Source organism: Somniosus microcephalus, unplaced genomic scaffold (assembly GCF_052327205.1).
Source record: "Somniosus microcephalus isolate GS21.2 unplaced genomic scaffold, FLI_Smic_1.0 unresolved_chr4, whole genome shotgun sequence".
In the NCBI taxonomy this organism is placed as follows: domain Eukaryota; kingdom Metazoa; phylum Chordata; class Chondrichthyes; order Squaliformes; family Somniosidae; genus Somniosus; species Somniosus microcephalus.
In genome coordinates, this window is record NW_028225182.1 from 37,280,560 (window position 1) to 37,306,190 (window position 25,631).

Genomic DNA, 25,631 nt, shown 5'->3' on the forward strand with positions numbered 1-25,631 from the left:
TTCCAACATCTGGCCAACTCTTACCAGGTCCCTGGCATCCTCAAAGAAGCGGAACGCATCCAAGTTGAACCGGAGCTTGTCCCGGTGATCTCGCGGCGACACAAAAGACAAAAGGGAGTTTTCGCCTCAGCTGTGTCAACAGGCAACTGGAAAGAGGGTGGGAAAGAGCTGCCCGATTGCCTGCCTCTCTTCCGCGGCCACGTTCGCGCCCGCGTGGCCCTGGATATGGAGTACGCGGTATCCACTGGCACGCTTGAGGCCTTCCGCGACCGGTGGACGCCGCGGAGAATGGAGTGCATCATCACCCCCGGCAACCAAATTTTAATTTGATTTGTTAAGGTTCCTTTCAAATTTATGTTAATTTACAGACCTTATCGTTTGTGACCCTTTAAAAAGGGAGCACATGGTTGACTTTTAATAGGCCGTTGCCTATGATAAAGAAAGAGGCAGAGATTGGGTTGACCTTCTCCAAAACCATCACTAGGAAGACACTGGGTGATGTCATCAACCAAAAACCAAACCAGAGTGCCCCCATTGGGTGGAGAGCTTTGGGAACCATCGGCCCAAAGTCGCCTGTAAAAGAAAGAAAGACTTGCATTTATATCGCGCCTTTCACAGCCTCAGGACATCCCAAAGCGCTTTACAGCCAATGAGGTACTTTTTGGAGCGCAGTCACTATTGTAATGTCGGAAAGAAAGCAGCAATTTGCGCACAGCAAGCTCCCACAAACAGCAACGTGATAATGACCAGATCATCTGTTTTTAGTGATGTTGATTGAGGGATAAATATTTGCCAGGACACCTGGGGAAAACTCCCCTGCTCTTCTACGAAATAGTGGCCATGGGATCTTTTACGCCCGTCTGAGAGGGAAGACGGGGCCTCAGTTTAGCATTGCGGCCGAAAGACAGCACCTCCGACAGTGCAGCACTCCCTCAGTCCTGCCCTGGGGTGTCAGCCTAGATTATTATGCTCGAGTCTCTGGAGTGGGACTTAAATCCACAACCCTCTAAGTCAGAGGCAAGGGTGAGTTTGGGATCGATACAGGGTTATGGAGAGAGCAGGGTAGTGGGATTAGTTTGGCATTGATACAGGGCTATGGGGAGAGAGCGGGGTAGTGGGATTAGTTTGGGATTGATACAGGGCTATGAGGAGAGAGAGGGACAGTGAGATTAGGTTGGGATTGATACAGGGCTATGGGGAGAGAGCGGGGCAGTGGGATTAGTTTGGGATTGATACAGGGCTATGGGGAGAGAGCGGGGAAGTGGGATTAGTTTTGGATTGATACAGGGCTATGGGGAGAGAGCGGGGCAGTGGGATTAGTTTGGGATTGATCCAGGGCTATGGGGAGAGAGCAGAGCAGTGGGATTAGTTTGGGATCGATACAAAACTATGGGGAGAGAGCAGGGCAGTGGGATTAGTTTGGGATTGATACAGGGCTATGGGGAGAGAGCGGGGCAGTGGAATTAGCTTGGGATTGATACAGGGCTATGGGGAGAGAGCGGGGCAGTGGAATTAGTTTGGGATTGATACAGGGCTGTGGAGAGAGAGCGGGGCAGTGGGATTAGTTTGGGATTGATACAGGGCTATGGGGACCATGTGGGGCAGTCAGGTTAGTTTGGGATTGATACAGGGCTATGGGGAGAGAGCGGGGCAGTGGGATTAGTTTGGAGATTGATACAGGGCTATTCGGGTAGAGCGGGCCAGTGGGATTAGTTTGGGATTGATACAGGGCTATGGGGAGAGAGCGGGGCAGTGGGATTAGTTTGGAGATTGATACAGGGCTATTTGGGTAGAGCGGGCCAGTGGGATTAGTTTGGGATTGATACAGGGCTATGGAGAGAGAGAGCGGGGCAGTGGGGTTATTTTGGCATTTATACAGGGCTATGGGAAGAGAGTAGATCAGTGGGATTAGTTTTGGACAGTGACGGCTGATTTACCATTTTGGATAGGTGTGGCCTACACTGCCTAACCAAGCCAGCTTGTTCCCATGGCAATGGGGCCTTGGCACAGTCCTCCCAGCAATCTGCCTGACACTTTTTGCGTAGTCTTAGTGATGAAATGCCAACAAAAAAGACAGGGCTGAAGTGGGAACTGCCTGACCATCGTGAGCCGGAACGCTCAGCCGCTGAGTCGAGGACATGACTACGACCCCTGCACTGGAAGTCTCGGAGAGGCAGGTTTGGATTGCTGCATCGGAGAGAGAGAGCTGGCACTGATTTGATGGGCTGAGCCATGAGACACCTGAGCCAACAAACTCATCTGATTGGCGGTCCGACAGAAAACCGCTCCCACCGCACGTGCTCAAAAGTTTCTACCCCCATCGCAGGCAGAAGAGTCTCTGATCTTCAAATGTAATTCACTGCCTGAAGTGTTGTGAGGCATTTTAACGTGGTAAGGAACCATATAATTGCAGATGTTATCAATAAACCTGAAACCTGCCCCAACAGTAGATCATCTTAAAAGGTGTCAGCTGGTAGCACACTTGCCTCGGAGTCAGAAGGTCAAGGGTTCAAGTCCCACTCCAGAGACTTGAGCCCATAATCCAGGCTGACACTCCCAGTGCAATGCTGAGGGAGTGCTGCACTGTCAGAGGTGCCATCTTTTGGGTGAAACGTTAAACCGAGGTCCCATCTGCCCTCTTAGGTGAATGTAAAAGATCCTACGGTTGCTATTGGAAGAAGAGCAGGAGTTCTCCCCAGTGTCCTGGGGACAATATTTATCCCTCAATCAACATCACTAAATACAGATTATCTGGTCATTTTCACATTGCTGTTTTTGGAAGCTTGCAAATTGGCTGCTGCGTTTCCCACATTTCGACAGTGACTCCATTTCAAAAGTACTTCATTGGCTGTAAAGCGCTTTGGGACATCCTGAGGCCTCCAGCCCTACAACACCCCCGTCTCCGAGATATCTGCACTTCTCCAATTCTGCCCTCTGGAGGATCCCAGATTTCAATCGCTCCACCGTTGGCGGCCTTGTCTTCAGCTGCCTGGGCCCCAAGCTCTGGAATGCCCTCCCTAAACCTCTCCAGCGCTCCATGCTCCTTAATAACTCCCTCTTTGACCAAGCTTTTGGTTATCTGCCTTAATATCTCCTTATGTGGCTTGGTGTCAAATTTTAATTGAAAGCGCTTCTGGGACATTTCAGTACGTTGAAGGGGCGACATAAATGTAAGTGGTTAAGTATTGACAACAGTCCTACTGCAGATTTCAGCCAGCATTCACTGACCAGAGTTGGCCACGAGAGATACAAAAGTGTGCTCGTTAAGTTTGTGTGGATTCTAGCCCCACCTGATGTTGGAGATCCAGTACGGCAACTCAATCCCACTTGGGGAGCTAGTATGTTGGTTAGACATAATTATTTTTTATTGTAGGTCCCACACTCACGTCAGAGAGAGATGTTTAGAAAGAACAATCTTTTATTTATACAGCACCATACCATGTTCAGGATGTCCCACCAACACCTTAAACATTCACTCCCTCCACCACCGGCACACTGTGGCTGCAGTGTGTACCATCTACAAGATGCACTGCAGCAACTCACCAAGGCTTCTTCGGCAGCATCTCCCAAATCCATGACCTCTACCAGCTAGAAGGACAAGGGCAGCAGGCGCATGGGAACACCAGCACCTCCAAGGTCCCCTCCAAGTCACACACCATCCTGACTTGGAAATATATCACCGTCCCTTCATATAGTCGCTGGGTCAAAATCCTACAACTCCCTGCCCAACTGCACAAACTGCATCTGGACTAGAAAGCAGCTCACCACCACCTTCAAGCCTAACTAGGCATGGGCAATAAATGCAGGTCTTGGCAGTGACACCCACATCCCATGAACAAATTAAAAAATGCACTTCATAACCAATGAATTACTTCTGAAATGTAGTCACTGTTGTCAGAAACATGGCAGCCCATCAAGAGCCTACAAACAGCAATGTGATAATGGCCAGATCATCTTATGATGTTGGCTGATGGATAACAATTGGTCAGAGGGAAGAACTCCCCTGCTCTTCTTCCAAAAAGTGCCACAGGATCTTTTACATCCACCCGAGGGGCCAGAAGTGGCCTCGGTTTAACTTCTCATCCGAAAGATGGCACCTCCGACAGTGCAGCACTGGGAGTGTCAGCCTGGCTTTTGTACTCAAGGTTTCTATAGTGGGATTTGAACCTACGACCTTCCGACTCAGGCTAGAGCGCTGTCCACTGAGCCACGGCCAACACCGAAAGCCATTTAAGGGGCCTTCAGAGATGCAATTCCTCAGGTGACTAATCCTGCAGGTTAACAAGCCATCGACAGCACAGAAACAGGCTATTCAGCCCAACTAGTCCATGCTCCACACGAGCCTCCTCCCACCCTTCATCTCACCCAAACAGCATATCCTTCCTCCCTCATGCTTAGAGCTCCCCCTTAAATGCAGCTACACCATTCGCCTCAACCACTCCGTGATAGCGAGATCCACATTCTCACCACTCTCTGGGTAAAGAAGTTTCTCCTGAATTCACCATTGGAGTCATTAGTTAGTTACTACCTTGTAGTTACAGGCCCCGAGTTCTGGTCTTGCCCCCAAGTGGAAACATCGATATCTAACCCATCGCACCCAGTCATAATTTTAAACACCCTCAGCCTTCTCTTTCCTAGAGAAGGCAACCCAAACAGGTCAATCTTTCCTAATAAGTCAAATCTCAGTTCTGGCATCAGCCTAATAAAGGTTTTGCACCCTCTCTAGTGCCGCTATCATTTTTAGAATATGGACATCTACCCCATTTAGACTCATTATCCCAGTCAGTTATAGAGGACTAAACAACCTCCACTTCTAGTAATAAACTAATCCCAGCATTAAAATTTCCAGGAACGTTGCAATTTCATGGGGCTCAATAATCAGTCCCACTAACCTCAATCCACAAGAGCCCCACAAAGCTCCTTAACAAGGGACAAACAGCAGGCCAAGATAACTAGCTCCAGGCAAACACTTCCAAGTTGCTGTTAATAAACTAGTGAAATGGGGCAGATACCCCAGTAGCCTGATATCTGGTGAAAAGCTTAAATACACTCAGCAGGCATGCCATTGGGTCAAGAATCATTAATGGAAGTAAATAAATATGGAAAACTTCCCATATTCAGAATGCAAATCCCCAGCCGTGATTAATGACCAAATGCAAGCAATAACCATGACAGATTTGCTAATTTCACCACTTTATTAATCACAAGTTGTTGCGCAGGGTTTGCTTGTGTTTCCTGTACAGGAACAAGGCGATCAAAGAAGCAGAGATCAGAGAGACAGCAGTCACAGTCAGGGCCACCATCAGGACCACCTCAGACTCCGCACCTAAACAGCAATGAGAAACCAACAGTGAGTGAAAGAAATACTGAGGGGGAAAATGGAAACTAGCAGTCGGCCAACTCACCACCTGGAGACCTCTCCGCCATCCGTTGCTCAACCTCATTAAGGGACTCGGTTGCCAGGTCTGTCACATCAGTGTCCAGAATGACCAGGGGTCCAAGGGAGGCCTCACCCTCCCACTTCAATTCAGCATCACTCCCTGCAATATCAAACATTCCAGTTAGAGAGGGTAAAGGGCAACCTCCAACATCTAGAGAATCAATGTCCTACCAGCGTCAGGTACAAGATCCCTCCTTGCTCTGGAATCAAATCCAAACTCCCTTGTGGCACTGCAGTTGCCCAAGTGACAACAGGCACAAACGTCATTGTTAGAGACTTCCAATGGGGTCCAGCTAAACAAGAGAATCAGTTTCACAATCAGGTTGGGCATCACTTCCCCACACAACACATCCCTGAGGGAGAGAGGGGGCACTTACACATTCTGCATCTTCTGGAAAGTACAAGCTTTGCTCATGGAATCTCTCCGATCCACTGCAGCAACCTTCAGGTGACAGGAGATGAAAATCTGAGGGACACAGTCAACACAAGTCATTATGTAGTGACTCCCTCCCAACTTGGGAACTCAATGAACAGGTGGATTCAGGGGACAAGTAGCAGAATGGATAGCAAGCTGGCTAGAAACAGAGAAAAGTGGTTAATGTTAGTGATTCATAGGATCACAGGATATACAGCAGAGGGATTTCAGGGGAAACTTCTTTACCCAGAGAGAGTGGTGAGAATGTGGAACTCGCTACCACAGGGAGTGGTTGAGGCAAATAGTGTAGATTCATTTAAGGGGAAGCTAGATAAACACAGGTGGGAGAAAGGAATAGAAGGATATGTTGGAGAGTTAGATGAAGAGGAGTGGGAGGACACTCATGTGGAGCACAACCCAGTTATGCAGATTGGCTGTAAATACTTTGCAGTGGTCGGCTTCCTCTTACCAAGGAACGATCATCTCCAAAGAAGCGGAAGGCATCCAAGTCAAAGTGGAGCTTGTCCAGCTCACGCTCGTCTCTTGGCAACACGAAGGTTGAGAAGGAGTCCTCAGCTTTGCTGTCCAGGAGGCAACTGAAGAAATAATTTTTTTTTAAAAACGACATGGAGTGAATCAAGAGAAGCCATTGAGACAGGACTAGCTGGAGAAAGCAGAGCGCTCCTTACCCATTGTAGTCAATGATGCTGTATCTCGGGGCGGAGTCCGTGTCTGGGCTTAATGTAGCGACACAGCGATCAATGTAGAGCTTCAGGGGCATGTGGTTGGTCATTGAAACAGAGGCCTCAATGTGAATGAGGTCACCCAGGTAGTAGACAGTCGAGGTGCGCTCGGTGAGCCAGTCATCTGAAGTACAAGAGGGACAAGGGTTGGAGACTGGGTACAACTGCCAGTGGGTGACTACAGGAAATCATTCCCCATCCACCCATCACATACCATTCATTAGGCGCAGAGAGAATGACAGAAGCCCCTCTCCAGACTTGGTGGAGCTGAACGGGATCCAGGTGGGCTTGATCGGGTTACTGCTCACATTGCCCTTCCTGGAAAGACAACAGAGCCATTTTAGGACAAGGTCAGAGAACTACACCAGCTGTAGACGTTATTTGCGACAGTGTAAAGAATCTTACCTAAAATAGTGGCACTCAATGGGAACGACAGCTCCATTAGTTCTCACAATGACAGATCCATGGGCCTTGGGGGTGTGGTTCAGGTGGGTGGCATAGACCAGGAAATCTCCAGACATCTGAAAGACATCAGGTTCAGAAATGGACAACATTCTACTCAGGTGGTTGGAAGTTGTGCAGCCTCAGCAGCTAAAGCAAGGAGGGGGATTGCAAGCACAAGACAATTAAACAGAATAAAGATTCAATGAAAGGACAGCTTCACTTCAATAAAAGGAGCCACAGGTTGATAATTTAGAGCAATGAATAGAACAAGATTAAAGCCTCATTTAAGCCAGACTCCCCTGTATTCTGATACAAAGGAGTGGAAGAAAAAAACCTCAATATTGTAGATAACTAAACCCCCAGTGACCTGAAAATCCACAAGACAGGATGTAAGGAAGGAAAAGTTAACTAAGTGAAGGATCAAGGCCAATAAGGCCGAGATCAAAGTTGGAGACACTCAGGAAAACCAGTTAAAGCAAAGGACAATACATAATTCAACACAAGTCTGGAGGTTTTAAAAGCAGGAGACAGGAATCAGGGTAGGAAAAACAAGTTGGGTCTATTCCAGACACCAAGCTTAGAGCAAGAGTTGAGGAATCACATTACCTTCACTCTGCTGCCACACTCATGCAGCCCATAGTCAAAGAGGACAGTGTGGTTCTGAGAGTAGATCCCGGTTGACGGACAACCTGCCGTCCCCAGGGTCAGGTCAGCAGCTTTAATCAGGTGCCTGGTTCCAAATAAATCCATCTGTACCCTGACCAGCAGGTTGTGCTCTCCACACTGCACCCTCACAGTCTGCAGTGGAGACACACTGCGCCCCTCAGACACACTGAAACCGGAGCCAAAGGGAGACCCAGGAGAAGGGACTCGCTGAGGCCCAGGGGTGGCTTTTACTCTTCTCCATGGAAACCTCTGGCCCCCAAACTGTTGCCAAATATCAGAGGAACAAACAGCTCCAACTAACACCAGCACTGGGAGCAAACCCCTCACTACAAAATCCCCCATGATACTAAACAACTCAACTATCCCTGCACCCACCAACAAGCACCTTTTATACACACAACCTGCAGTCACATTGAGTCATTAACCCCAAGCTCCACAATTTCTACCCAATCACAGAACTCATGTATTTATTGCCTGGAGGGCCTATTTTAATTCGACCAATCGGAGTGACTCTTTTTTTGATTGGGTGGTTAAACAAATCAACTGTTGGACGGGCTGACCGTGGAGTTCCACAGGGCGTTCTGGGACGTCCTGGGGGGCGACTACGCGCGGGTCCTGGGGGAAAGTTTGGCGACCGGGGAGATGCCCCTCTCGTGGCGCAGGGCGGTGATTGTCCTGCTGCCTAAGAGGGGCGATCTCCGCCTTCTTAAGAACTGGCGCCCGGTCTCCCTCCTCAGCACGGATTATAAAATTTTTGCCAGGGCCATGTCTGCTCGCCTTGGCGCCGTGCTGGCCCACATGATCCACCCCGACCAGTCCTACACGGTCCCGGGCCGGTCTATTCATGATAACATCCATCTGGTCCGGGACCTGGTCCACCATTTCCAGAGGGCTGGTCTGTCGGTCGCCTTCCTTTCCCTGGATCAGGAGAAGGCGTTCGACAGGGTGGATCACGAGTATCTTTTCGGGACTCTGCGCGCATTCGGGTTCGGGACGCATTTTGTCGCCCGGATCCGACTTCTGTACGCTGCCGCGGAGTGTCTGATTAAAGTAAACGGGTCCTTGACGGCGCCCCTTCGCTTCGGGAGGTGGGTGCGTCAGGGATGCCCCATGTCCGGCCAGTTATATGCCATTTGCGTGGAGCCTTTCCTGCGCCTCTTGCGGAAGAGGTTGACGGGACTGGCTCTGCAAGGGCCGGGCGTGGAGGTGGTCCTCTCAGCTTACGCCGATGACGTGCTCCTCATGGTCATGGATCCCGTTGACTTGCGGAGGATGCGGGAATGCCAGCAGATTTACTCGGACGCATCCTCCGCCAGGATCAACTGGGGGAAATGTTCTGGACTCCTGGTGGGTCAGTGGCAGGTGGACTCCCTGCCGGAGGAGTTCAGGCCCTTCGCCTGGAGCACTACGCACCTCCTCTACCTGGGAGTCTACCTCAGCCCGGCCGAGGACGCCTGGCCGGCGAACTGGCACGAGTTGGAGGCCAAAGTCGCCACTCGCTTAGGACGCTGGACGGGATTGCTCCGAGTGTTGTCCTACAGGGGTCGGGCGTTGGTCATAAACCAACTGGTGGCCGCCAAGTTGTGGTACCGGTTGGTTACTCTGATCCCTCCCCCTGCGTTTGTCGCCAAGATACAGAAGAAGCTCGTCGACTTCTTCTGGAACAACAGGATGCACTGGGTCTCTGCCGCGGTTCTGAGTCTCCCGCTTAGGGAGGGCGGTCAGGCGCTGGTGTGCCTTCGCACCCAGGCTGCGACTTTCCGTCTTCAGACGCTGCAGAGATACCTGTACGTTGAGATTCCTCCAAGATGGTGCGCGATGGCGACGTATTTTTTCCGCCAGCTGCGCGGCCTCAATTATGACACGCAGCTCCTGTTTGTGGAAGTGGGTGGCACGCGTACCAGCCTGCGAGAGCTGCCTGTCTTCTACCAGGAACTGCTATGGGTTTGGAACCGGGTCGCTTCCAGGCGCAGCTCTCCCCCGACAGGAATGGTGCCTGTCCTTCGGGAGCCACTGTTCAGGAATCCGCACCTCCACGTCCGCAGGTTCGGGTGGCTGGCGGAGCGCAGAGCTGTGGCTGGCAAGGTGACTCGAGTCGAGGACCTGCTCGATGGCGGAGGAGTGGGCTGGATGGCGCCGGAGGAGTTGGCGAGGCGCATGTCTTGGGTAAACGTCCGGCTCGCGGCCGATGCCATCGAGTCGATAAAGGCGAAAGTGCGCCCCGGCACCACTAGGTGTATCAAGGCGGCTCAAGCGTGTGGGGCGATCCCGTCTGAGCTTTCCCCCGTTCGGACGGAATTCCTTGTCGGCGCCCAGCCCCGAACCCCCCCTCGGGAGCCGGCGCCTCACAACTTGAGCCGTCTCGAGGAAATACCCTCCGTGCCTTTTCATTCCGCATGGAGGGGTTTCCTGTACGGGCTGCTCCTGCACACCTTCCACTTTGCCATCTTCGCCTGCCGTCCGGACACGCCGTGGCGTGCCGTTTTACCTTCCGACGGAGGCGGAGGTCCCCAATGGGGGGCTCTCTATGCGGGAGTCCTCCCTTGTTCTATTGGGGACTTGGCCTGGAGGGTGTTGCACAGGGCAGTCCCGTGCAATAGGTATTTAAGTAGGTTCACGGACTCCCAGACCGCATGTTTGTTCTGCGGTCTGGAGGAGTCCGTATTTCATATTTACATCGAATGTGAGAGGTTGCAGCCCCTCTTTCATTATTTGAAGGGGCTGCTCCTCAAGTTTTGGTTGCACTTCAGTCCCACGCTCTTGATCTACGGTCACCCGGTGCGGAGGGGAGCGGGCAGGTCGGAGGACCTCCTCGTGGGTCTGCTCCTGGGCCTGGTCAAGAAGGCCATTAATTGGTCCAGGCAGCGGGCGGCCGAGGGGGTCGTCCGGCCGGATTGCCTCCCTCTCTTCCGTGGCCATGTTCGCGCCCGGGTGGCCCTAGAGCTGGAGCACGCGGTGTCCGCCGGCGCGCTCGATCACTTTCGTGACCGGTGGGCGCCGCGGGGACTGGAGTGCATAATTGGGCTGGAGAACCAAATTTTAATTTGATTATTAAGGTTTATTTGGAGTTTTATTGGTTTAATTACAGTTTTATAGTTTATTTACAGTTTTTATTTGTCTAAATTATGTGTTTACAAAATAGAGGATCACAGAACTCATGGATTTATTGCCAGGAGGGCCTATTTTAATTCGACCAATCGGAGTGACCCTTTTGATTGGGTGGTTAAGCAAATCTACAGTAATCTTTTTTGTGTGGGTGATTAACCAATTAGTTTATAAATAAAACTTTAAAGGAACCTTAACAAATTAATTTAAAATTTGGCTGCTCTTTTTGATTAAAGCAATTGACTGTAACTTAAGAAAACATTCGACCAATTAGGGATGCTCTTTTGATTAAACTAATCAACTGTAAATTAATAAAACTTTAAATAAAACTTGACAAAAGAAGAAAAAAAAATAATAATAAAAAAAGGAATAATAAGACAGAACTCACAGATTTATTGCCAGGAGGGCCTATTACAATTTGGTCAATCACCCCCACCTGAAAGAGTCGCACAAGGGCACATTTTGATGGGCACCATTAATACAGTAGTCATCCACTTTGCATCTAAAAAGGATAGATCAGCGTACTTTCCCAATGGTGAGAAGCTCGGAATTTACAATGTTAAGGGGTGATTTGATTGGCGTTTTCAAGATATTAAGGGGAACCGATAGGGTACACAGAGACAAACTATTTCCGCTGGTTGGGAGTCCAGGACAAGGGGACATGGCCTAAAAATTACAGCCAGATCTTTCAGAAGTGAAGTTAGGAAACATTTCTACACACAAAGGGTGGGAGAGGTTTGGAACTCTCTTCCGCTAACGGCAGTTGTTGCTGGGTCAATTGTTAATTTTAGATCTGAGATTGATAGATTTTTGATAACCAAAGGTATTAAGGGATATGGGCCAAAGACGGGTATGTGGGGTTAGGTCCCAGATCAGCCACGATCTCATTGAATGGAGCGACAGGCTCGAGGGGCTGAATGGCCTCCTCCTGTTCCGATGTTCCTATGTCTAATGTGGATTTTGAAAAATTGAGCCATAAAATGACATGGGTTGTCCCGGTGTCATCAACAGGGGAACGAATTTACACCTGGCCTCCCTCTTTAAGGTGGCACAATTAACAAAGGAACTCAAACGCAGAATGTTCTTTCGACAAAACAACAGGGAGCTCATAAAAGTAAATCATAATATTATTACTCGTGCCGATAAGACTCTCCATTCCCTGCGGTGCCCACCGGTTGCGGGAGGCCTTGAGTGTACCGGTGGGCATTGCCCGCTCCCTCTCCAGGGAGCCTGGCACGCAAACACTCGGCGTCCAATGGGTTTTCCAGAAGCTTCTACAAATGGCTGGATGCGGACGGGATCATTGCTTCATTTTACCGGATCGGAAAGTTGGACCTTAATCAGTTGATATGTACTGTGGGACATTAGTTCGGACAGACTCTTTGTTCTTGTTAGCGGTGTCCTGTCCCTTGTGGGGAGGACCTCTTATAGATGATCAGTATGGGCCTGAGCTTCACCCACTGCCCCTAACTCGTAGTCTGCAAAACAGGACAAGCTCCCCCGTCCTTGCTGATAAGTAAAAGGACATCATCAGGGGGAAACAGTCTATCCAAACTAAAACTCTAAAATAGAGGCAAAGTCACTCTAATTACAATTGTCCTGTTTCATACAGACTGATAAAGGTTGTGATGGGAAATGGAGACTGTCACACTGGAACAACAACACCAACTTGTCATCATTGTAGGGGGTTTCTCTTGCTCGTTCTGGTCTCCTGCCAGGCTTTGTGCAATAATTACCCTTGAGTGGTTCGACCCACTCTCCCCTACGGTTCTAGACCTTGGACTTAGATGCAGAGAACTGTAGTGCAGAGAAAGGACTCAATAGACCAGGTTGAATAGCACGAAATGGATGCTTTTATTTTTAAACAGTTTGAAGCATTACAAAATACATGTCATAGGCACAGATTAAAGTAACTACAATCATGCACAAATTTATGAACTTGACTCTATGGAAATGGGGAACACACGGCACGTCGTAAAAGGGGAAACACATTACGATTTAACCTTACTCCCTCCCCTAATACCTAAACTAAGTTTCGACTTGAGGAACTCGGGATCATGCTCACCACTATCAGAATCGCAAAAAGGAGGGGTTCGCAGCCTTTCTGGCACAGCTTTCCGTCGTCACGTGGATTTGGAAACTTCTGGCGCAGCTTGTTTTTCTCTCTCTCTCTCTCAGGCGATGAGGCAGTGGACACAGCCTCGGTGAGCGCTCGTCATGGCTGAAATCCACCAAGTCTGTTGTGGATTTGGGTTCATGGAACAGAACAACACCTCGATGGGATGTTGAGGCACGGAAGTGCTAGGCCCGGAATGTCCTTTCTCTCCGGCCTGGATCGTCGGTTTTCCTGAGGGTGTCTTCTTCTTCGGCCTGGGTCGTCGATGATCTCCCGACAACGGTACCCGGGCCACCCTCGTCGTGGCCGAGCCTTGTCTGGCTGAACACCGACCACGTTGTCCTTTCCGAAATGTCCGTCCGAAACTTCCTGATCGAATTCCGAAGCTACCGAGGTAGAAGAGGCGCTGATGGACTTTTCAAAATCCATATTTATACCCTTTTTGGGCCAGCCTTATCTCCCGCCAGATCATAGTCCAGTCTTTGTAATATTTTGGCGGGCAGAAATCTCTGCAGGGGCGCTTTGTCTTGTAACGGGAGCCGGTGATAACTTAACTGGCCTTCCTGGCCGATAATGTCTTTTAATGTCTTTTACTTTGTCACCGTAAGTCGGTTCGCATATTGATCGGTCTGGAGATTTCCCTTGATGGCTGTTAAACGGTTTCTCCTTTGTACATTGATGCGCTATCAATTACTCATAAAAGACTGAGAGTTAGAAGAGTAACTAAAGGCTTTTATTAACAACAGAATGGAGGTCTGCCTCGAGTGGTCGACCGGTCCAGGATACCAAGGGCTGGGGAGCAGTCACCTTTATACTAGGACCTGTGGGAGGAGTCAGCCGAGGCATGTCCAGGCATGTACACAGTGGAATACAAACAGGACAAACAGGAATACAAACAGTGGTTTACCACATACATTAAATGGGTTTAAGTGTTCATTCATTGTCCGCCCATATCTTGATGGGCCCCATCCTGTTTGCCTGAAACTGTCTTGTACTTAGAATCTATTGAATATGTATGCTGTTTCCCTGAGTTTCGGTTTCCCGATACTGGCTTTCACGGGCTTACTGTCTTCAATCCACAAGCCTGTCTGGCTTGCAGTAACAGAAATCAAATGGTCCAGAAACTGATCACGAGGCCCGGTGGCCATTTTGTATGCCCTTTTATCAAAGGTTTTTCTGTGCAAGCTTACTTTGGTCAATAAACTGTCTTATTTTATCCTGTTTTCTTGCGTGATTATTGCTGAAAATTTCAAATCTTACATCATATCGCACCTTTAATGCAGAAAAACATCCCAAGATGCCAATGGTGGAGTGAAGGAAGGGGAGGATCCACAAATGGCCGGAGCTGTGGGAACATGAATTCTGAGGGAGGTGGTTAATAGGGTGTGAGCCTCTGAGGTTGGGATTTGGTAACTTTTTTGCGCAGAGCACAGGGAGCTTTACTCTGTATCTGACCCGTGCTCTACATGCCCTGGGAGTGTTTGATGGGACAGTGTAGAGGGAGCTTTACTCTGTATCTGACCAGTGCTCTACCTGCCCTGGGAGTGTTGAATGAGACATTGTAAAGAGAGCTTTACTCTGTACCTAACCTGTGCTGTACCTGCCCTGGGAGTGTTTGATGGGACAGTTTAAAGGGAGCTTTACTCTGTATCTAACGCGTGCTGTAGCTGCCCTGGGAGTGTTTGATGGGACAGTGTAGAGGGAGCTTTACTCTGTATCTAACTCGTGCTGTAACCTGTATCTAACTCGTGCTGTACCTGCCCTGGGAGTGTTTGATGTGGACAGTGTAGAGGGAGCTTTACTCTGTATCTAACCTGTGCTGTTCCTGCCCTGGGAGTATTTGATGGGACAGTTTAAAGGGAGCTTTACTCTGTATCTAACGCGTGCTGTAGCTGCCCTGGGAGTGTTTGATGGGACAGTGTAGAGGGAGCTTTACTCTGTATCTGACCCGTGCTCTACCTGCCCTGGGAGTGTTGGATGAGACATTGTAAAGAGAGCTTTACTCTGTACCTAACCTGTGCTGTACCTGCCCTGGGAGTGTTTGATGGGACAATTTAAAGGGAGCTTTACTCTGTATCTAACGCGTGCTGTTCCTGCCCTGGGAGTATTTGATGGGACAGTGTAGAGCGTGCTTTACCTTGTATCTAACCCCCCGCCTCCACAGAGCCCTTTATTTCATTCTCCCTTATCTATGCTACCAGCCTCCCCTTACATAGGAGCAGGAGGAATCCATTCAGGCCCTCGAGCCTCTTGAGCATCCCCAACTGGGGAATTTATAATGGGGAACAAAGAAATAGCAGACCAATTAAATACATATTTTGGTTCTGTCTTCACAAAGGGGGACACAAATAACCTCCCAAAAATGTCGGGGAACATAGGGATCCGACGAAAGGGAGGAACTGAAAGAAATCAGTATTTGTAGGGAAATGGTGTTAGGGAAATTGATGGGATTGAAGGCCGATAAATCCCCAGGGCCTGATAATCTACATCCTAGCGTAATTAAGGAAGTGGCCCTAGAAATAGTAGATGCATTGCTGATCATCTGCCAACATTCGATGGACTCTGGAACAGTACCCATGGATTGAAGGGTAGCTAATGTTACCCCACTATTCAAAAAAGGTGGTAGAGAGAAAACGGGGAATTACAGATCTCGGTAAGCCTGACATCGGTAGTGGGGAAAGTGCTAGAGTCCATTATAAAAGATGTAATAGCAGAGCACTTGGAAAACAGAGACAGGATCGGACAAAGTCAACATGGATTTACAAAAGGTAAATCGTGCTCGACTAATCTACTGGAATTTTTTGAGGATGTCACTAGTAAAATAGATAAGGGAGAACCAGTGGATGTGGTGTATTTGGACTTTCAGAAGGCTTTCGATAAGGTCCCACATAAGAGATTTGTATGTAAAGTTAAGGCACATGGGATTGGGGGCAAGGTACTGACTTGGATAGAGAACTGGTTGGCAGATAGAAAGCAAAGAGTTGGAATAAACGGGTCTTTTTCTGAGTGGAAGGCAGTGAGTAGTGGGGTACCGCAGGGATCGGTCATTGGACCCCAGCTATTCACAATATATATTAATGATCTAGACAAGGGAACTAGATGCAACATCTCTAAATTTGCAGACGACACAGAGCTGGGTGGGCGTGTGTGCTGTGAGGAGGATGCCGAGAAACTACAGGATGATTTACAGGTTGGGTGATTGGGCAGAAGCAATAGAACGTGCATAAATGTGAGGTTATCCACTTGGTGGCAAAACCAGGAAGGCAGATTATCTGAATGCATTTCCCCTTCTCCCAATCTATTGACAACGAGACCTGGGTGACCTTGTGCACCAGTCGCTGAAGGAGGAATTTCTTCACCCACAGCGTGGTGAACCTGTGGAATTCTCTACCACAGAAGGCAGCAGAGGCCAATTCATTAGATATATTCAAGGAGGAGTTGGATACATTTCTTAAGGCTAAAGGGATCAAGGGGTTATGGGGAGAGAGCAGGGATCGGGTACTGAATTTGGATGATCAGCCATGATCGCATTGAATGGCAGAGCAGGCTCAAGCGGCCGACTCCTATCTTTCTATGTAATCGCTCCACCATTGGCAGCCTTGCCTTCAGCTGCCTGGGCCCCAAACTCTGGCACTCCCTCCTCCTTAAAATCTACCTCTTGAACAAGCTTTTGGTCATCTGCCCCAATATCTCCTTATGTGGCTTGGTGTCAAATTTTATTCAATAGGGCTTCTGTGAAGCACCTTGGGACATTTCAGTACGTTGAAGGGGCTACATAAATGTAAGTGGGTAAGTATTGACAACAGTTCTACTGCAGATTTCAGCCAGCATTCACTGACCAGGGTCAGCCACAAGAGATACAAAACTGTGCTCGTTAAGTTGGTATGGATTCTATCCCCACCTGCTGTTGGAGATCCAGTACGGCAACTGAATCCCAATTGGGGACCTAGTATGTTGGTTAGGGATAATTATATTTTATTGTAGGTCCCAAACTCACGTCAGATGTTTAGAAAGACCAATCTTATTTATACAGCACCATACCCAGATTCAGGATGTCACACCAACACCTTAAACATTCACTCCCTCCACCACTGGCGCACTGCAGCATCTCGCCAAGGCTTCTGCGGCAGCACCTCCCAAACCCGCGACCTCTACCACCTAGAAGGACAAGGGCAGCAGGCATATGGGAACACCACCACCTCCAAGTTCCCCTCCAAATCACACACCATCCCGACTTGCAAGTATATCGTCGATCCTTCATCGTCACTGGGTCAAAGTCCTGGAACTCCCCAACAGCACACTGACCAACTGGACTAGAAGGCAGCTCACCACCACATTCTCAAGGCTAACTAGGGATGGGCAATAAATGCAGGCCTTGCCAGTGACACCCACATCCCATGAACAAATTAAAAAATGCATTTCATAACCAATGATTTACTTTTGAAATGTAGTCACCATTGTCAGAAACATGGCAGCCCATCAAGAGCCTACAAACAATGTGATAATGGCCAAATCATCTTATGATGTTGGCTGATGGCTAACAATTGGTCAGAGGGAAGAACTCCCCTGCTCTTCTTCCAAAAGTGCCATAGGATCTTTTACATCCACCAGAGGGGCCAGAAGTGGCCTCGGTTTAACTTCTCATCCGAAAGATGGCAGCTCCGACAGTGCAGCACTGGGAGTGTCAGCCTGGCTTTTGTACTCCAGGTTTCTATAGTGGGATTTGAACCTACGACCTTCCGACCCAGGCTAGAGCGCTGTCCACTGAGCCACGGCCAACACCGAAAGCCATTTAAGGGGCCTTCAGAGATGCAATTCCTCAGGTGACTAATCCTGCAGGTTAACAAGCCATCGACAGCACAGAAACAGGCTATTCAGTCCAACTAGTCCATGCTCCACACGAGCCTCCTCCCACCCTTCATCTCACCCAAACAGCATATCCTTCTATTCCTCCCTCATGCTTAGAGCTCCCCCTTAAATGCAGCTACACCATTCGCCTCAACCACTCCGTGATAGCGAGATCCACATTCTCACCACTCTCTGGGTAAAGAAGTTTCTCCTGAATTCACCATTGGAGTCATTAGTTAGTTACTACCTTGTAGTTACAGGCCCCGAGTTCTGGTCTTGCCCCCAAGTGGAAACATCAATATCTAACCCATCGCACCCAGTCATAATTTTAAACACCCTCAGCCTTCTCTTTCCTAGAGAAGGCAACCCAAACAGGTCAATCTTTCCTAATAAGTCAAATCTCAGTTCTGGCATCAGCCTAGTAAATGTTTTGCACCCTCTCTAGTGCTGCTATCATTTTCAGAATATGGACATCTACCCCATTTAGACTCATTATCCCAGTCAGTTATAGAGGACTAAACAACCTCCACTTCTAGTAATAAACTAATCCCAGCATTAAAATTTCCAGGAACGTTGCAATTTCATGGGGCTCAATAATCAGTCCCACTAACCTCACTCCACAAGAGCCCCACAAACCTCCTTAACAAGGGACAAACAGCAGGCCAAGATAACTCGCTCCAGGCAAACACTTCCAAGTTGCTGTTAATAAACTAGTGAAATGGGGCAGATACCCCAGTAGCCTGATATCTGGTGAAAAGCTTAAATACACTCAGCAGGCATGCCACTGGGCCAAGAATCATTAATGGAAGAAAATAAATATGGAAAACTTCCCATATTCAGAATGCAGATCCCCAGCCGTGATCAATGACCAAATGTAAGCAATAACCATTACAGATTTGCTAATTTCACCACTTTATTAATCACAAGTTGTTGACAGGGTTTGCTTGCGTTTCCTGTACAGGAACAAGGCGATCAACGAAGCAGAGATCAGAGACACAGCAGTCACAGTCAGGGCCACCATCAGGACCACCTCAGACTCCACACCTAAACAGCAATGAGAAACCAACAATGAGTGAAGGAAATACTGAGGGGGAAATGGAAACTAGCAGTCGGCCAACTCACCACCTGGAGACCTCTCCTCCATCCGTTGCTCAACCTCATTAAGGGACTCGGTTGCCAGGTCTGTCACATCAGTGTCCAGAATGACCAGGGGTCCAAGGGAGGCCTCACCCTCCCACTTCAATTCAGCATCGCTCCCTGCAATATCAAACATTCCAGTTAGAGAGGGTAAAGGGCAACCTCCAACATCTAGAGAATCAATGTCCTACCAGCATCAGGTACAAGATCCCTCCTTGCTCTGGAATCAAATCCAAACTCCCTTGTGGCACTGCAGTTGCCCAAGTGACAACAGGCACAAACGTCATTGTTGGATACTTCCAATGGGGTCCAGCTAAACAAGAGAATCAGTTTCACAATCAGGTTGGGCATCACTTCCCCACACAACACATCCCTGAGGGAGAGAGGGGGCACTTACACATTCTGCATCTTCTGGAAAGTACAAGCTTTGCTCATGGAATCTCTCCGATCCACTGCAGCAACCTTCAGGTGACAGGAGATGAAAATCTGAGGGACACAGTCAACACAAGTCATTATATAGTGACTCCCTCCCAACTTGGGAACTCAATGAACAGGTGGATTCAGGGGACAAGTAGCAGAATGGATAGCAAGCTGGCTAGAAACAGAGAAAAGTGGTTAATGTTAGTGATTCATAGGAGTACACAGGATATACAGCAGAGGGATTTCAGGGGAAACTTCTTTACCCAGAGAGTGGTGAGAATGTGGAACTCGCTACCACAGGGAGTGGTTGAGGCGAATAGTGTAGATTCATTTAAGGGGAAGCTAGATAAACACAGGTGGGAGAAAGGAATAGAAGGATATGTTGGAGAGTTAGATGAAGAGGAGTGGGAGGACACTCATGTGGAGCACACCCCAGTTATGCAGATTGGCTGTAAATACTTTGCAGTGGTCGGCTTCCTCTTACCAAGGAACGATCATCGCCAAAGAAGCGGAAGGCATCCAAGTCAAAGTGGAGCTTGTCCAGCTCACGCTCGTCTCTTGGCAACACGAAGGTTGAGAAGGAGTCCTCAGCTTTGCTGTCCAGGAGGCAACTGAAGAAATAATTTTAAGAAAGGGACATGGAGTGAATCAAGAGAAGCCATTGAGACAGGATCAGCTGGAGAAAGCAGTGCTCCTTACCCATTGTAGTCAATGATGCTGTATCTCGGGGCGGAGTCCTCGTCTGGGCTCAACGTAGCGACACAGCGATCAATGTAGAGCTTCAGGGGCATGTGGTTGGTCATTGAAACAGAGGCCTCAATGTGAATGAGGTCACCCAGGTAGTAGACAGTCGAGGTGCGCTCTGTGAGCCAGCCATCTGAAGTACAAGAGGGACAAGGGTTGGAGACTGGGTACAACTCCCAGTGGGTGACTACAGGAAATCATTCCACATCCACCCATCACATACCATTCATTAGGCGCAGAGAGAATGACAGAAGCCCCTCTCCAGACTTGGTGGAGCTGAACGGGATCCAGGTGGGCTTGATCGGGTTACTGCTCACATTGCCCTTCCTGGAAAGACAACGGAGCCATTTTAGGACAAGGTCAGAGAACTACACCAGCTGTAGACGTTATTTGCGACAGTGTAAAGAATCTTACCTAAAATAGTGGCACTCAATGGGAACGACAGCTCCATTAGTCCTCACAATGACAGATCCATGGGCCTTGGGGGTGTGGTTCAGGTGGGTGGCATAGACCAGGAAATCTACAGACATCTGAAAGACATCAGGTTCAGAAATGGACAACATTCTACTCAGGTGGTTGGAAGTTGTGCCGCCTCAGCAGCTAAAGCAAGGAGGGGGATTGCAAGCACAAGACAATTAAACAGAATAAAGATTCAATGAAAGGACAGCTTCACTTCAATAAAAGGAGCCACAGGTTGATAATTTAGAGCAATGAATAGAACAAGATTAAAGCCTCATTTAAGCCAGACTCCCCTGTATTCTGATACAAAAGGAGTGGAAGAAAAAAAACTCAATATTGTAGATAACTAAACCCCCAGTGACCTGAAAATCCACAAGACAGGATGTAAGGAAGGAAAAGTTAACTAAGTGAAGGATCAAGGCCAATAAGGCCGAGATCAAAGTTGGAGACACTCAGGAAAACCAGTTAAAGCAAAGGACAATACATAATTCAACACAAGTCTGGAGGTTTTAAAAGCAGGAGACAGGAATCAGGGTAGGAAAAACAAGTTGGGTCTATTCCAGACACCAAGCTTAGAGCAAGAGTTGAGGAATCACATTACCTTCACTCTGCTGCCACACTCATGCAGCCCATAGTCAAAGAGGACAGTGTGGTTCTGAGAGTAGATCCCGGTTGACGGACAACCTGCCGTCCCCAGGGTCAGGTCAGCAGCTTTAATCAGGTGCCTGGTTCCAAATAAATCCATCTGTACCCTGACCAGCAGGTTGTGCTCTCCACACTGCACCCTCACAGTCTGCAGTGGAGACACACTGAAACCAGAGCCAAAGGGAGACCCAGGAGAAGGGACTCGCTGAGGCCCAGGGGTGGCTTTTACTCTTCTCCATGGAAACCTCTGGCCCCCAAACTGTTGCCAAATATCAGAGGAACAAACAGCTCCAACTAACACCAGCACTGGGAGCAAACCCCTCACTACAAAATCCCCCATGATACTAAACAACTCAACTATCCCTGCACCCACCAACAAGCACCTTTTATACACACAACCTGCAGTCACATTGAGCCGATTAACCCCAATCTCCACAATTTCTACCCAATCACAGAACTCATGGATTTATTGCCAGGAGGGCCTATTTTAATTCAACCAATCGGAGTGACCCTTTTGATTGGGTGGTTCAGCAAATCTACAGTAATCTTTTTTGTGTGGGTGATTAACCAATTAGTTTATAAATAAAACTTTAAAGGAACCTTAACAAATTAATTTAAAATTTGGCTGCTCTTTTTGATTAAAGCAATTGACTGTAACTTAAGAAAACATTCGACCAATAGGGGTGCTCTTTTGATTAAACTAATTAACTGTAAATTAATAAAACTTTAAATAAAACTTGAAAAAAAAGAAAAAAAAAGAATAAAAAAAGGAAAAAGACAGAACTGATGGATTTATTGCCACGAGGGCCTATTACAATTTGGTCAATCACCCCCACCTGAAAGAGTCACACAAGGGCACATTTTGATGGGCACCATTAATACAGTAGTCATCCACTTTGGATCTAAAAAGGATAGATCAGCGTACTTTCCCAATGGTGAGAAGCTCGGAATTTAGAAAGTTAAGGGGTGATTTGATTGAAGTTTTCCAGATATTAAGGGGAACCGATAGGGTACACAGAGACAAACTAATTCCGCCGGTTGGGAGTTCAGGACAAGGGGACATAGCCTAAAAATTAGAGCCAGATCTTTCAGAAGTGAAGTTAGGAAACACTTCTACACACAAAGGGTGGGAGAGGTTTGGAACTCTCTTCCGCTAACAGCAGTTGTTGCTGGGTCAATTGTTAATTTTAAATCTGAGATTGATAGATTTTTGATAACCAAAGGTATTAAGGGATATGGGCCAAAGGCGGATATCTGGAGTTAGGTCCCAGATCAGCCATGATCTCATCGAATGAGGCGACAGGCTCGAGGGGCTGAATGGCCTCCTCCTGTTCCGATGTTCCTATGTCTAATGTGGATTTCTTTAATTGAGCCATAAAATGACATGGGTTGTCCCGGTGTCATCAACAGAGGAACGAATTTATACCTGGCCTCCCTCTTTAAGTTGGCACAACTAACAAAGGAACTCAAACACAGAATGTTCTTTCGACAAAACAACAGGAAACTCATAAAAGTAAATCATAATTATGTTACTCGTGTCGATAAGACTCTCCACTCCCTGCGGTGCCCATCGGTTGCGGGAGGCCTCGAGTGTACCGGTGGGCATTGCCCGCTCCCTCTCCAGGGAGCCTGGCGTGCAAACACTCGGAGTCCAATGGGTTTTCCAGAAGCTTCTACAAGTGGCGGGATCCGGACGGGATCATTGCCTCATTGAACCGGATCGGAAAGTTGGACCTTAATCAGTTGATATGTACTGTGGGACATTAGTTCGGACAGACTCTTTGTTCTTGTTAGTGGTGTCCTGTCCCTTGTGGGGAGGACCCCTTACAGATGATCAGTGTGGGCCTGAGCTTCACCCACTGCCCCTAACTCGTAGTCTGCAAAACAGGACAAGCTCCCCCGTCCCTGCTGATAACTAAAAGGACATCACGAGGGGGAAACAGTCTATCCAATTAAAACCCCCAAATAGAGGCAAAGTCACTCTAATTGCAATTGTCCTGTTGCATACAGTCTGATAAAGAGTGTGATGGTAAATGGAGACTGTCACACTGGAACAACAACACCAACTTGTCATCATATCGCACCTTTAATGCAGAAAAACATTCCAAGGAGCCAACGGTGGAGTGAAGGAAGGGGAGGATCCACAAATGGCCGAGCTGTGGGAACATGAAATCTGAGGGAGGTGGTTAATAGGCTCTGATCCTCTGTGTTTGGGATTTGGTACCTTGTTTGCGCAGAGCACAGGGAGCTTTACTGTGTATCTAACCCGTGCTCTACCTGCCCTGGGAGTGTTTGATGCGACAGTGTAGAGGGAGCTTTACTCTCCATCTAACCCGTGCTGTACCTGCCCTGGGAGTGTTTGATGGGACATTGTAAAGAGAGCTTTACTCTGTGTCTAACCCGTGCTGTACCTGCCTTGGGAGCGTTTGATGGGGTAGTGTAGAGGGAGCTTTACTCTGTATCTAACTCATGCTGTATCTGCCATGGGAGAGTTTGATGCGACAGTCTAAAGGGAGCTTTACTCTGTATCTAACCTATGCTGTACCTGCCCTGGGAGTGTTTGATGGGACAGTTTAAAGGGAGCTTTACTCTGTATCTGACCCGTGCTGTACCTGTCCTGGGAGTATTTGATGGGACAGTGTAGAGGGAGCTTTACTCTGTATCTAACCGTGCTGTACCTGCCCTGGGAGTGTTTGAAGTGACAGTGTAGAGGGAGCGTTACTCTATATCTAACCCGTGCTGTACCTGCCCTGGGAGATTTTGACGTGACATTGTAAAGGGAGCTTTATTCTGTATCTAACCCGCGCTGTAGCTGCACTGGGAGTGCTTGATGGGACAGTGTAGAGGGAGCTTTACTCTGTATCTAACTCATGCTGTAACCTGTATCTGTTACATCGTTATATTATCACATTGTTAAATGGAACTACTTGTTACATTGTTATATGGAACTACTTTGGTTAGTGCATTTATACTGCTATGTGGCACACTGTGTCAGGCAGTGCACAGTGCAAGGTCGGACATCTTGTATCACTCCGCACCATGCGGCAGCAACATCATGAAAGCACTGAGTAAAAGCTGTAAACTAAAAATGAGTTAAAAGTGTCTGTATTACATAGTAATAAGAACACAAGGGGACACAACAGTATCTAACTTATGCTGTAGCTGCGCTGGGAGTGATTGATGAGACAGTGTAGACGGAGCTTTACTCTGTATCTAACCCGTACTCTTGCTGCCCTGGGAGTGTTTGATGGGACAGTGTAGAGCGTGCTTTGCTTTCTATCTAACTCCCCACCTCACAGAGCCCTCTATTTCATTCTCCCTCATCTATGCTACCAGCCTCCTTTACAAATGAACAGGAGGAGTCCATTCAGGCCCTCGAGCCTGTTCTGCCATTCAATTCGATCATGGTCGATCTGTATCTCAACTCCAAATATATCTGCTTCAACCACTCCATGTTCCACATTCTGTGTAAAGAATGTCCTCCTAAATTCTTAATTTGATCTGTTAATGGCCATCTTATATTCCTGCCCCTTTATCCTCACCATCTGGTTGCAGTGGTGCCTTGTTACACCGCCCAATGTTCAACTAAGCAAAGCATTCAACTCACGTAAATCAGACAAAAACGTGACAGAGTCAAAGGAGGAGACATTAGGACAGGTAAATGCCTGGACACTGATGTAGGTTTTAAGCAATGTCTTAGGAGGAGAGGTTGAGGGTTTTAGGGAGAGAATGTCTGAGCTTAGGGGCTAGATGTCTGAAGGCACGGCCACCAACAGGGGGTGATGGGAGGTGGCGTGGGCGAAGGATTTTGGGCGGGTGGGGGAAATGCACCAGAAGCCAGAGTGCAATGAAAAAGATAATTGATCCTTTACCAATCCCCTCAGCACTGTTTGATTCCACTACCCACCCATGTGTGATGGTGGGTGGTAGGTTACATCACTATATTCAAAAAGGCAATTGTAACTAACCTTTAAGGGATGTTAAATGTGGAACAGAGCCAGCAGAGTGACAGTACCAGGCCAAGACACACCTACCGCCAGCGGACAAGGAGCAAGATGGCCAATTAAGGAGATGCTGCTTTGGTCTAGTCTCTTGACCCCGATGTGGGACTGGAACCTTCTCACAGCGGACTCCTAGCTGGGTGTCTGTAACCCCATCTACTCGCTCTAGAAAGATGGCAGAAGCTCCCCATCGCTTTCATCCCTTTACAAAGGTCACAATATTACTGCAGAGAAGCTGGGATTGTTCTCCTTAGAGCAGAGAAGGTCAAGGGAGGGGTTCAAAATGGTAAGGGTTTTGATTAAAGTAAATAAGGAGAAACGGTTTCCACTGACAGAAGGGTTAGTAAATAACGTCATTGACAAGAGAGCCAGAGGTGAGGTGACGAGACTTCTAATATAAAGAAGAAGTTGTGATCTGGAACACGCTCCCTGAAAGGGCGGTGGAAGC

The 25,631-nt window shown here is 48.2% G+C and overlaps 2 protein-coding genes across 2 annotated transcripts; both read right to left on the reverse strand.

Annotated features, from left to right (window-relative positions):
• Window positions 1–5,176: 5,176 nt before the first annotated feature.
• LOC147090548 (zona pellucida sperm-binding protein 3-like) lies at window positions 5,177–8,098 on the reverse strand. Its single transcript, XM_085977297.1, has 9 exons — window positions 7,649–8,098; window positions 7,004–7,119; window positions 6,813–6,916; window positions 6,545–6,722; window positions 6,325–6,451; window positions 5,818–5,906; window positions 5,612–5,733; window positions 5,406–5,540; window positions 5,177–5,326 (listed from the first exon to the last, which is right to left on the reverse strand). The coding sequence occupies exons 1-9, from the start codon at window positions 8,048–8,050 to the stop codon at window positions 5,202–5,204; spliced, it is 1,398 nt and encodes a 465-aa protein (XP_085833423.1). The 5' UTR covers window positions 8,051–8,098; the 3' UTR covers window positions 5,177–5,201.
• Window positions 8,099–18,693: 10,595 nt separating this feature from the next.
• LOC147090549 (zona pellucida sperm-binding protein 3-like) lies at window positions 18,694–21,577 on the reverse strand. Its single transcript, XM_085977064.1, has 9 exons — window positions 21,139–21,577; window positions 20,493–20,608; window positions 20,302–20,405; window positions 20,034–20,211; window positions 19,819–19,945; window positions 19,312–19,400; window positions 19,106–19,227; window positions 18,900–19,034; window positions 18,694–18,821 (listed from the first exon to the last, which is right to left on the reverse strand). Exons 1-9 carry the CDS (start codon window positions 21,520–21,522, stop codon window positions 18,694–18,696), a joined length of 1,383 nt encoding a protein of 460 aa, XP_085833190.1. The 5' UTR covers window positions 21,523–21,577.
• Between the last annotated feature and the right edge of the window lie 4,054 nt (window positions 21,578–25,631).